Raw genomic sequence first — 13,306 nt, 5'->3', positions numbered from 1 at the left:
TATCAGTTTTCCCAAAACATAGAGTTTAGGTGCTCCCTGCAGGGCCCGTGTCAATACTTTTTGCTTCCCTGGACTCCAAGAAGGTAACAATGCACAGTGTACTTTTCATGTTATGTTATATAACATAAAGCATAAAGTAGCTCAGAACAGGACAGAGTATTTCTTATCCATTTCAGTTTTTCTGTTTCAGCCACAAGGAAGTAGCAAACTTTTCTAACACTAACAAATACAGCTGGTGTCACAGAGTGTAACAATAACCTGAATCTATGCTGTAGGTATCTCTGAACTGCAAACCTTTCTGAACCCCTGTGTTTTAGAAAGGCCATGCACTTCCATAGAACTGCAGTCCTGCAGCCTGCACTGACTATGATCGGCCCACTCGATACTGTCATTTCCTCCAAGAATGTCCAGTTACTACTTCTTCTGCCACAAACTGTAAAAGGGCTGATCAACTCAAACAGAGAAGCTCTGCCACCAACTACTGTGCTGACGGCAGCGCTGCAGAGCAACAGAGGAACGCGATACATTGGTATGAACGCTGGCCACTTTGTAGGCTTCACATACAGTTGCGGTGAGAATAAACTCATTATGGGTGTGAATGTCATGGCAATTAAGGTTATATTGTCTATGAACTGTTCCTTTTTCAGGGTGGAACGATTGTTGATGACTTAAAAAAGCAAGCATAGAGTTTTGAGTTTGAGATTGCTTGAGATTTGTTAAAGAAATCACCCCTAACCAAGCATTTTAAGAGTTCAGTGATTGGCTGCCCAGTACAGTTTTGTAGTGACTGACTCATTGGCATGTCAGCTGGGTTTGGGGTTCGGTTTCATGCCTTGCAGACCCTTCATTCTGCTCAGCTGTACAGTCTATCACTTGCTTTGCAACCAAATAATTTAAGCTCTGTGTAATCTGATTTGTCAGTGTAGTCTCCACCCCCTCTCCCTCTGCTTTGTGTGTGTCAAACGAGAGAGCAGCAGAGAATAACATGCTCCCCCTCAAGGCCATAGCTGGCTATCAAAATAATTTTGTCATAATGCAGTGTGAGATGGGATTATATTCTTCATAAATATAGAAAGTTGCATCATTTAGCCCCCCAATTCCCCGCTTCTGTTAACGCTTCATGAGTAGGCTGAGCTGCTCATCAGGTGTCACCCCCTCCTCCCACGACCTCTGAAAGCCTTGTTTGAAATGCTGTCATAACTCCTGTGGGTTATCAAGCAGCATGAGCTTCCGGCCCACTGCACTGAGTTATGGAGGAAGTACGCTGATGATGTCACTCTGTGATTAAGTAACATAATAAGGGGAGGCAGGGGGGATAATAAGGCTGATGATGGGTGATTATAAAGTGAATGATGGTGAATGATGCAATGTCAAGAAAAGTTACACAGGATTTGATCTGTTTGAGATCTTTTTCAGGTTTCTGTAATTTACTGTTATTCAACCAAGAAAACAAATGTTCAGACACTAAGATAAAGTCTGAGACCACAGTGCTGTAACGCACTGAACCCACTTAACATGTTGAAAATCTAAACTGGGGGCGGGCTTATGTGTATTATAAAAAAGACTCATGAGCTGTTACATTGATCAAATATATGACATTGCAATAAGCTCTTATCATTGAGTTTCACGCTTCAACACCATAAAATCTTTTTTATTGCTGCTTTGACTCATTATATGATTGATTTCTTAATGCAGCAGGTGAATATTCTTCCACACGGCGCATGATGAGAGATACAGAGAATGATAAAAGACTCTCACCCCCATGTACTTTATTTAAATACAGTTTTGACATACCTCATTTAGCTGAATTAAGCTGTATTTTCAAATTGAATTCAGCTACTTGATGAAAAGTGAAGAGCACAGTAGAGTCATGCATTTCTCCATTACAACGCCTACAAAACGCATCCAAAGAATCAAAATTACAGATGCTGTTATGCATGCTGTCACTTCTTTGTTTTAAAAAATGAAAGTTTGCTTTAACACCGCTACCCCGCCTGTTTCTACTGTAACTACGATTGTAATGTCTATGCATATTTTAACATCTTTCACATCATTAACGTGATTGTGCATGTAGCCTTGTTTCAACCTCACCCTTTTCATCTCACATAGGCTGTATACAAAAGACGAAAGTAGCCATAAGCAACTTAAAAAGATACAGATGTCTCCTGAACAGCTTTATAAATAGGGCTGTTATTTGTTCTTTTACGAGGATGTTTTTACAGAGACACAAATGGAGGACACAGACTAGCAGGAAGTATGATGAAGCCATTTGAACTTACAGTGTAGGACAAAACATGCCAGAGGGAAGGTTAACCAGTAAAAGTCTGCTAAGACAACCAAACTAAGGAAATCCAAAAAAGGAAATCAGGGAAATCAGTGCAGGTGTTTTAATAATAACACAGAACTTTTTGAAAGCAGTTAATACACGGTCTTGTCAGTGCCTCATTAGGCAAGTTGCAATTAGGTTTTTACTAAACTAACAGATATTAAAAGTAAGAATGTTACTTTTGTATTTTACCTCTATATTTTTATATTTTGTTTTATTTTGGTGAGTTTTCCAAGTTCATAAAATAGTTTCAGTATAACAAAATAACAAAAGCGAGGCCAAAAGTAAACATAAACCTAAACTGGGGAAACTAATAACAAACCAAACCCGAAACCATAACTCACGGAATAACGCACAGGGAAAAACATATGGAGGTGACACGGGATGACGAGCGGAGAATGGAGAGCCGGAATGAAGGCAGAGAAATGCGGGGATTGCCAATGCTGGGCAGACACTGTGCGATTTTTTTCAGTCGCGCGATTCAGCTCCTGCTCAAACTGTACGGTTGACTCGCAGGGGTTAGAAGTTCATAGGTCACGATGCAGGGTCTCACACTATACGGCCCGATGCTCTGATGCGACCTGAGTGCTCACACTGTGCGTACATAAAATGAAGGTTATAACAGAAATTCTGTCGCTCGCTCTCCCTCTCTGTCTTTCACTCACACAGACACGCACACCACCACCATCAACTTTGCTAAATTGCTAATGAAAAACATTGATCAGGCAGCTGTGATTGAGCAGCAATGTAAATCCAACTATTTTCACGGTTGTTGTGGTCGTGATAATTTTGTGAGGCCACATCGAAAAGGCTCGGATGAGCTTTCCAAAGTTCTACAAGTTGTGCCTCCATCGCTTGTGTCCAGATCACACGCTGCACAGCCGTGCTGCGCCGTCTTTTTCGCTGACATTTGTGTTTGCGCGTGCGCAGTGTGACAAACTGCGGTGACACCCTCACGACCAAGCGATTGATGATTGGGAGCTGGTCGTGAGGTGTTAATCGCGTCTCGTTACCCCACGTATACTATACGATGCACGACGCACGATGAAGGCCAAAATCGGGCCGATCGCCAAAACGGTCGCACGACTCAAAAATCGGCTCAAAATGGGCCAAAAATCGCACAGTGTCTGCCCAGCATAACACAGACAGAGCGACGACAAGCAGAAGCCAACACACTATGGCTGTATCCCAATTCAGGGTCTGCAGCCTTAAAGTACGCAGCCTTAACGATCCTCAAGGGCCGCGTACTCAAAGACCGCTAAGGCCGGAAGTGCGAGGCTTGTGAAATGGGACGGTCTAGCCTCCGTTGCGCTGCCCAGGTTGCCCAGCAACCATGATACTAACAGCTGGAAACGTTTCATACAGCTTTGTTTGACAGAAATGAAGGAGAAAATCTTTTGTTCATTTGTTTGTTTCTACATGAGCTTTGATCATTCTCTGTAAGATTAAGGTCAGCTATTGAACGGCGTATATTTTAAAGTAAAGGCTTTAAAACCAAGTTAGTACAAACGTCACTAATGTCACATAACTTTGCCGACATGTGGCCAACAGTAATGGTTTAATGTTCTTCGTTATTAAACATTTGCACATAAATAAGTGTCATGATATTCAGTACTTACTTAAAGTTTACTCTTCGGCCGCCCCTCATCCGCCGTTTTTTCGGCAAAATTATCCACACCCACCGCCGCGCTATGCATTCTGGGATATGTTGGGCCACGAAGTCTACACTGCCACAGCCTTAAAATTCAGGGAAATGAAGGACGCATTTGAGGGCCGCATTTCGAGTAGCCTTCGAATTGGGACAGCCTTCGGCGCGCCACTGTGACGTAATCGGCTTTAAAATGCGTACTTGAAGGCTGCAGACCCTGAATTGGGATACAGCCTATAAATACAAACCAGGTAAAGAGGAAATGACATGCAGGGGTGGACACAGCTGGAACTAATGGGCATAACGAGACACAGACCTTCAAAGTAAATCAGGAAATTCACTGTGTTTTAAAAACATAAAAAACTCAGAGACACGAACAGAACACCGGAAGAGAACACAGGTAGGGATAACAGAAACACTAAACACAAGACCCAAACCCTAAGAACTCATACAAAAACAGAAGAAACTAGAAAATAATAACAATAAACTCAAAACACTGGGTCAGCGACCATGACAGTCACTTATACCTATACAGTGCTTAACAATATTACTAGACGTCCTTGTCAGATCACCTAAAACTAACTTTTCTGTTCAAGTATGAAAGTAATTTGGCATCTTAATCAAAAAGTAATAGTAATGTGCTTTACTGGGGTGTTTTTTCTGCTTTTTTTGTAAAACAGTACATTCAAAAATTCATTCTTAACAACAATTATATTTTAGCATTAGAAATATCCTGTCAATTTAACAGCTTGAACATACCGGTGGATTAATCATCACAAAAAGTAATTAATAATTACCAATACTGTTAATTTAGTTCAGCTGTATGATAGACCTTTAATCTGGTGGTTGTCTATTAAATTCGTTAAGCACTGCATACCTTACAGTTATGTTACTGTATTTTTGTGTCTGTGTCATTGTCAGACTACTTAAAAAGAGTGCCGTCACTGTGATAGTTTGTATTATTCTAATTTTCCATTCATTTTATATCGCTTATCCATGCTTCTCAATGTTTTTTTACATTTTGTTTCTCCTGCAGCATCGAAAATATTATGGAATATGTTCCTGGGTATCGCATCAAGTTAGAAATTCTAGTATTCTAACAACCCCTACTGCTTAGTTCTGGCCAGCACCATAAAGCAGAAGGGAAAACTTAGCAGTTATCTGGTGAATATCTTGGAAGATTTAGTTGGAAAGCGCCAAGCGGACAGACTCGTGAATCCAAATCTAGATCGCCCAAATGTTGCCAAAGTGCTCACACAAGGAGCCTCTATGCTGTTCAGTAGTCCTCGTCAGATTTTGGCACCAACATACTAGAGAAACACATGAATATATCCACACATGCAGTGCTTATTGGTATTTTTGTCAGTTACTACAGTCAAAATACCCTACAGAGTTAGGGTGCAAAGCCAGATGAAGTTGAAGTCCTAAAAACTAATACAGAAAGAAGTGTTTAACCAAATGGAGCTTTTTCATTTCTTTGAGAGGAAAAAAATCATCAAGTTTGCAGTCTTTTTGAGCGAGATCCTCTTTTAAATATCAAAATCAGCATTTTTAGCCATTACTTTTAAAAGTAAAGAGAAGAAAATTTATGAGGTGAAAAAAACTGTTCTGATTAATGACAATCTTTAAGAATATTTGTATTAAACTTATGAGAATATCTGTATGAAACTGGAAACTAAAACGCTGACTTAATCATTGATAGAGAAGTTTCATGCACCCTTTGGCAGCAGCCTGTATTCATCTGTGGCGACTGCAGCTTGTTAGCAACCTTGCAGCAGCTGGGGATTTGGTGTCTTGCTCAAGGACACTTCAGCATCCCAGACAGTATGTTCAGTGTGGCGCCTTGTTTTGACAGACAAGTCTGTTTATCCACTGGGCACCCGGTGCCACTCTACACTGTTTTACCATTCTAGCAACTTGAAAAGTGTCAGGGAAGAACAGATTTCTTTTCATACTCTGGCCTTCCTCACTTTTAGGTGACAGCTGCTGAGTTGGCACATGTGCGTCAGGCTCTTAAGCACAATCTTAGCCACGACAGCAGCGCTGACGGTGCACAGACACAGAGGACACTCAGTGGATCTTTGTGACTCTTTGTGATCGGCAAAAAGATATCAAGTGGAAGGACCAAAGCAAAAGCAATTTTCAGGAGCTGAGGGGAATATATTGAGGTCAAGTGAACTTTATTTTTTCCCCACATTCCCTTTACATGATGTCTGGTCTCTAACACATTCATTATATCTGAACAGCTGCCTCATAACAGCTCCAGGAATTGTCCTGCATACTGATTTCCTGAGGTCGTGTGATGTATTCATGCAATACCCATGTCACATGTGACAAGTGTATAGTGGTGGGGTAGACTCAGCTGGTGGTAATCTCAAAATAAAAGCTAAAAATAAAAAATGTAAACCAAACGGCTGTGTTTGCCTGACTGTCTCAGCTTCTGTTTCTTTGTCTGACTGAGATAAAGCAAAGACACGGGCCTCTCGCTCAGTCTGCTGGATAGGACAATGGGTTCTCTATGATTAGAAGTACAACTGACGAAATCTAACCTTTAATGTCAGCAGTGCCACATCTAATCATAGTAAAGCAGTCCAAACAAATGTGTTTAGAAGCTCCATCAGTAAAGTCACAGAGGAAAACAACCACCAGGCTTTCAAAAAGAAATCAAAACCCCAATAATTGCTCACATCCTGAGCTGTTGGGAGCTTTTTATCATAGGCGTTTAGCTATCCTTGAAGAGCGCTGAAGAGCCCTCCACGTGTCCCTTCCACTCCGCACCCAAACACTCTCAAAGACAGAACGACAGCGAGAGTCAAAAAGGTAAAAATGTGCTCAGATGCGTGATTTTACATGCCCCGCTTTAATGTCTGTCTACAGTTCTGCAAAAGGCATCTCGCTCTCTGGGTTTATTGACCGGTTCCTTTCTGCCTCAGCTGCAGTGACCATCAGATCAGCCATCCTTTGCTTCACAGTTTATGAACTTCAAAGCTGTGCAGCCAGAAGTGAACAGATGATGGACTGCAGGGACATTAAAGAGAGATAGCAACACAGCTAGGGCTCTGCTAGCTCTTTAATTCCAAATGAGGGGGATGACAAGGCATCCTGTGAGTGGAACATATGGGTGGTAGTAAATAAATCAGAGCAACAGCATACTGAGGCACAAGACCCTGCGATGCTATGTGAGTAATAAGTAGGAGGAATTGATCAATATATGCATTCACAGGAAGGTTAGAAAAAGAGTTTGTGTGTGTCTTTTAGCGTTTTGGCTGCTGAGTTTTGAGGGTGTTGGATATTTATAACTACAGATTCAGAAGAGGAGGCGAGTGTTATTTGTCAAAATAACATTTTGTCAGAAACAGAATTACTACTCCTTGGTCTAAAAGTTAGATACAGCATACTACCACATGCTGGAGGTGTTTGCAAGCTAAAAATATGTGTCATAAACAGACTTTTTACCAGTCTAGTTTGATATTTTGGGAAATACTTTGTTGCCTTTTTGCCAAACACATTAATGCGGCAATTCTCTGTTAGCGAGTTAGCGCGGATTGCCCTGTGCATGGGGCTGCACGGCACTAACGCGTTAACGAGCTAACAGCGCTGATGCAGCTTCTGGAAGTGCCAAAAACTGCAGTTTCTTTGTCCAGCTGGAAAAAAAATTATTTAAATAATTTTATAGATAATTTCATTAGAACTTTATGATGGGTACATTTTTATAGCTCCTTATTTAAGTTATATCAAGACTTAGTTATGCATGACTGAGAGCGCAGCCACACTGAGCAACAGAGTGGGTGCTAACTAAAGAGCCTCACCTCAGCACTACATTTGGTGGTGATGCCTTTTGGATATATTTATGCATAATCTTAGATATTATTATATCGCTTGATATGCAGCTATTTCCACCAGCAGACCACTGAAAAAGAAATTCTAGTATCATTCTATTTATAAAAGTCCACTAACCAACTGGTGATTTCACACAGGCTGCATGAATCTTTTGTAACGCATTTATACAATGTTTTTTTTTCCCAAAGATTAAATGCTATGCTCATGCTCCAACAGCAACCCAGCAAGTTAACACATCCAATTTATTCTAACTAAAAGAAAGTGTTTTCATAAAACATGATGCATGGGAGATATTTAAAATCCCATTACCACAAAACCTCTTTGATAATAAAACTGGGTTACTCAGGGGACAAAGAAGAGATAGATTTTATAAATATAACTAATAAACACATCCCACATTTAGCGTTTAGGCACTTCGACACCAAAGGTTTGAATGTGTAATTTCCTCCTTTATTTTAGGTTGAATAAATTTACTTTGTCTTGAGATCTTGATTGCTAATTTCAGCCAGACAATTGGAATTGGGGCCTTTTGCATACATCTGTATGATGTCTGTAACAGTTTGTGCCAGCGTGATGAATTTAATGAGTTTAGTCTTTGTGGAGAAAGATGACCTTCTAAAATGACACTGCCAGATAAAAAGACCATGTTTCTGCTCTAACAAAATAACAGCAAATGTCGTCCCCTGGATCTGCAACTCTCTGATTTCAGCTGAGTCTGATTTAAGATGATATCTTCCACACATCCGCTGAAGTGCACCACAACAACCAGCCGAGCACAGTAAAAAAAAGAAAAAGAAAAAAACGGTTAGACAGCAAGGGTAGTGTCTATTGTCAGCAATTGACTACTTGCTCTGAAATAGCAGAAAATTTACATCACGCTTGAAATGAAGCGATGCAAAGGAGCAAAAGGTCCTCTCACATCCCTCTTCACGATGCTTGTGTTTGCAGCGCTCATCAGCATTATGATCGAATCAAGAGCGAAGGAGCGAGGAATTAAACAGTGCTTTTATCTGCTCTAATGTGAACTGCAAATATGAGCGGTAACCCAGAGCTACTGCTAAGGCCAGAGGCATTTCATGCTACATTATTTTATGAGGCTACATTATAAAAACAAAATCATGCCTTTTTCACTGCAAATATTCTCTCGCTGTGTTAGCAGTTGTTGCCCCAGACAGAGTTAGACTCTTACATCCTGTGGTCGTTGTTCTAAAAGTCGTCACTCTTGTTATGTAAAACTGTTTTTTTTCTTCTTCTTTTTACAGTTATGGAAATAATGTTGATCGCACGATGTAGCAGCTACAGAACAATGATGCTAACTGCGTGATGTAGACTGGCTCCAAATAAAACTCACCTTCAAACAATTCTGTGTCATGGCCCTGTGCCTTCCCGGCTAGCCCAGTCTGGCTACAAGTGTTTTTACCTCTATTGTCCCTTCTCTCTTCCCTCTTGTGCTCTGCGCACCACCGGGGCGGAGTTCACTGTGGACTCCCGCCCCTGGCTCCCGCACCTGCAAGCAATCTCCTGTGATCAGCGCTCACTCTAGCTCTGTACTTAAGGCGGCAACTGGAGGTGCCTCGTTGCTGGATTATTGTGTAACTCTTGTTAGTGTTCCGTCGATTCTCTAGCCTCTTCGAGTAAAGACCCGTGAGCTATTCTCATGTTGTTCTCCTGTCTCTGTGCTAGATGCTATCCGCCTGCCTGAGGACTTTCCACCCCTGCTTGGTTGAGAGTTGGGTGAGTCGGTGTGGTCCGAGCTGGACGAAGAATCCCTGGGAGGAGGAGTATGTGTGTTGGTGTTTTCTCTAAAACTTCCCTCGTGACCCTTGGAACCCCCTGGACCCGTTTCCCTGCACTTGTAGATATCGCACTTGGTGACTGTAGAAAATAAACTACCTACTCTTGTGATTTCAGTCTGTGCTAGTCCTTCCTGTGCCCGTGACAGAATAATCCAGCCACGAAATGGACTCCACAGACTCAACACCTGCTGCGGCAACCACGATCTCTCTGGAGGGAATAGTGCAATGTCACAAACAGATGTTAATTCAACTCAGCGGGGAAGTGGCAGCGCTGACCCAGGCTCTCGCCCAACATATTCTGCTGCCGGAAAGCCCGCCTCCCATGGCATCTTCGCAGGTAACTCTCACTGCTGTCGCTATGCCTGCTGCCACAGCCACTCAGGCATCTGGCGTCATAGCCCCATTTTCACTAGATTAACTGTTACCCACACCTGAGACGTTTTCTGGGGAACTGGGGGAATGTGCGGGATTCTTAACACAGTGTACTATGCTGTTCAAACAGTTGCCAAATATGTTCACTAGCGACGGGGTTAAAATTGCGTCCCTGACCCAGTTGCTTCGTGATCGAGCTTTGACCTGGGCTCAGGCTCTGCTGCAGGCCAGCCCTGAAATTTCTTATGATGACTTTCTGGCCCGTTTCAAGGCAGTATTTGATAAGGGCTCCAGTGCGGAGGCTGCCGGCCACCGTTTGATCAACCTAAGACAAGGTAGTGGCTGACTATTCGATTGATTTTTGGACCCTGACTGTGCAAGCTAATTGGGGCTCTGAGGCTCTAAGAACCACTCTGTTAAATAATGTCAACGAGGAGCTTAAAGATGAAATAATGATGCGTGAAATCCCTTCCTCTCTGGAGGTGCTTATGTCACTATGCATCCAGGTGGATGACTGCCTACGGGCGCGCCGGGCCTCACGGAAACAGTCGTTTCGGGAACTTCCAGTATCGAGGGAGGACCAGCCTGAGTCACGGGAAGCCCAGAGTGTCAGGGAGGATGAGGGGGAACAGCCAATGCAGCTAGGTCACTCGTGGCTCTCGCTGGCGGAACAACAGCAGGGGTGAGTGTTTAAATTGTGGCCGTAAAGGTCATTTCATCTGCGCCTGTCCTGCGCTGGCAAAAGGGCCAGTAATTGAGAGGGTACTGGTGGGCGACCTGTCTGGCAAACACCCTCTTCCATGTTTGTTGCTGGCCGCTACACTCACTTTTCGGACTGAGTCATATTCTCTCTCCGCTCTGGTAGATTCAGGAGCGGAACAAAACTTTATTGATTCCTCACTAGTTGCTAAGCTCCACATTCACACCAAGCCTCTGCCAAATCCTCAGCCTTATTCGGTCAACGTTTGCCAGACATAACTCTTGTCACCTTACCTATCGCCCTCACCCTCTCCGGCAATCACACAGAGAACATTAGCTTTTGTGTTTTCAAGGCTCCTGTCACCCCCCCACGTGTTAGGCTACCCATGGCTAATGCAACATAACCCACACATTGATTGGCAAAAGGAGCAGATTACGGGATGGAGCACTGAATGCCATATGAACTGCTTTCGGGCTGCCACTCCACCTGTGCCTTCCTCCTCCCCACGGGAGCCCTCTCTGTCCATGGATCTGTCATCGGTGCGTCGTATCTATCATGATCTAGCAGCAGTGTTCAGTAAAAATAAAGCACTGTCTCTCCCACCTCACCGGCCCTACGATTGCGCCACTGACCTCCTCCCAGGGGCTCCCTTGCCCTCTGCCCGTCTCTATAGCCTCACCCAGCCTGAGAGGGAGGCCATTGAAAAATATATCACTGACTCTCTGGCTGCAGGCATTATCCGCCCGTCGTCATCTCCTGTGGGGGCAGGTTTCTTTTTTGTAGAAAAAAAGACAAGACTCCGGCCATGCATAGATTTCCGTGGGCTTAACAAAATCACTGTAAAAAAACAAATACCCCCTACCGCTTCTGACATCGGCCTTTGAACTGCTTCAGGGGGCCACCGTGTTTAGCAAGCTCGACCTCTGTAATGCCTACCACTTTGTGAGAATTCGTGAGGGAGACGAATGGAAGACAGCGTTCAACACACCCCTTGGGCATTTTGAATATCTGGTGATGCCCTTCGGATTTACCAATGCCCCAACAGTATTCCAAGCTCTTGTTAATGATGCGCTGAGAGATTTCATTAATCAATGTGCCTTTGTTTATCTGGATGATATTCTCATTTTCTCCAGGTCCCAGGCAGAACACAAGGTCCATGTCCGACAGATACTTCAACGACTCCTGGAGAACAGACCGTTCGTGAAGGGTGAGAAATGTAAATTCCATGTCAACACTGTGGCTTTCCAGGGTTACATCATCGCTCGGGGAGATCTGAAGCCTGACCCGGAGAAGGTTTGGGTCATTGTGCACTGGCCTCGGCCCCCCAACCGTCTCCAGCTCCAGCGCTTCCTTGGATTCGCCAATTTCTATCGGCGCTTCATTATAGACTTCAGTAAGATCACTTTACCACTCACCAAACTCACCTATCCAAAAAACCCTTTCAGTGGGACCCGGCTACTCAGGAAGCTTTCGACCTACTGAAAAATAAGTTTGCCACTGCTCCTATCCTCCGTCAGCCTAACCTCCAGCAGCAGTTCGTGCACATGGCTTGGCACAAAGGTTAGTCTCTCCTCTGGCTTTCATCCACAGAACAATGGACAAGCAGAGAGAACAAACAGGAACTCGAAGCAGCCCTGCGGTGCATAGTCTCCCACAACCAAACCACCTGGTACGAGCATAGTCATGGCCCTGTGCCTTCCCGGCTAGCCCAGTCTGGCTAAAAGTGTTTTTGCCTCTATTGTCCCTTCTCTCTTCCCTCTCGTGCTCTGCGCACCACCGGGGCAGAGTTCACTGTGGACTCCCGCACCTGCAAGCAATCTCCTGTGATCAGCGCTCACTCTAGCTCTGTACTTAAGGCGGCAACTGGAGGTGCCTCGTTGCTGGATTATTGTGTAACTCTTGTTAGTGTTCCGTCGATTCTCTAGCCTCTTCGAGTAAAGACCCGTGAGCTATTCTCATGTTGTTCTCCTGTCTCTGTGCTAGATGCTATCCGCCTGCCTGAGGACTTTCCACCCCTGCTTGGTTGAGAGTTGGGTGAGTCAGTGTGGCCCGAGCTGGACGAAGAATCCCTGGGAGGAGGAGTATGTGTGTTGGTGTTTTCTCTAAAACTTCCCTCGTGACCCTTGGAACCCCCTGGACCTGTTTCCCTACACTTGTAGATATAGGAATTGGTGACTCTGGAAAATAAACTACCTACTGTTGTGATTTCAGTCTGTGATAGTCCTTCCTGTGCCGGTGACATTCTGTCTGTCAACATATGAAAAAGTTGAAGGTGCACAACCTAGCAATGGGAAAAGAGCGCTTTTGTTTGTTTTCCTGTTTTTGCCCAGCGTCTATTAGCAATTTGCTCAGATAGCTGAAATGGTAGATGCCCAAACAGCTGGATTAACTGTGGAAAAACTACCCAGCAAAAGGGAAAAGAGTGCAATTGTCAGACATGCTCACTTAATAAAGAGAGCCCCAGGAGTTGAGGGCGTGCTTTATTACGAGGCTGATGTTTCAGTCTTATGCAAGGAAGTGTTTTAATATGAAAAGCTATCCCATCTTTGGATGGGGAGACTGATAAAGCAAGTATTACTGCTTAAAAAGTGAAATTTACTGTTTGAAAAATGCAAGCGTTAGAG

The 13,306-nt window shown here is 43.7% G+C and overlaps 1 protein-coding gene across 15 annotated transcripts in view; it reads left to right on the top strand.

The window, feature by feature from the left end:
* Window positions 1-12,863, top strand: part of LOC309699731 (uncharacterized protein) — a 59,506-nt gene extending 46,643 nt beyond the window's left edge. The window contains exons 1-6 of one of the 15 annotated variants that reach the window (XM_082522888.1): window positions 9,388-9,406; window positions 9,498-9,548; window positions 9,757-9,947; window positions 10,465-10,664; window positions 11,816-12,075; window positions 12,273-12,652. In XM_082522888.1, the coding sequence (XP_082379014.1) occupies window positions 9,774-9,947; window positions 10,465-10,664; window positions 11,816-12,075; window positions 12,273-12,403 (765 nt within the window). In that variant the 5' untranslated portion in view covers window positions 9,388-9,406; window positions 9,498-9,548; window positions 9,757-9,773 and the 3' untranslated portion in view covers window positions 12,404-12,652. The other 14 variants (XR_014274450.1, XM_082522889.1, XM_082522883.1 and 11 more) reach the window with 14 other exon arrangements.
* The last annotated feature ends 443 nt before the right edge of the window (window positions 12,864-13,306 follow it).

The sequence above is a fragment of the Aulonocara stuartgranti genome, assembly GCF_965226115.1.
Source record: "Aulonocara stuartgranti genome assembly, chromosome: 23".
Taxonomy (NCBI): Eukaryota; Metazoa; Chordata; class Actinopteri; order Cichliformes; family Cichlidae; genus Aulonocara; species Aulonocara stuartgranti.
Note: the sequence above shows the minus strand (reverse complement) of the source record. Positions and strands in the feature narration are given on the sequence as shown.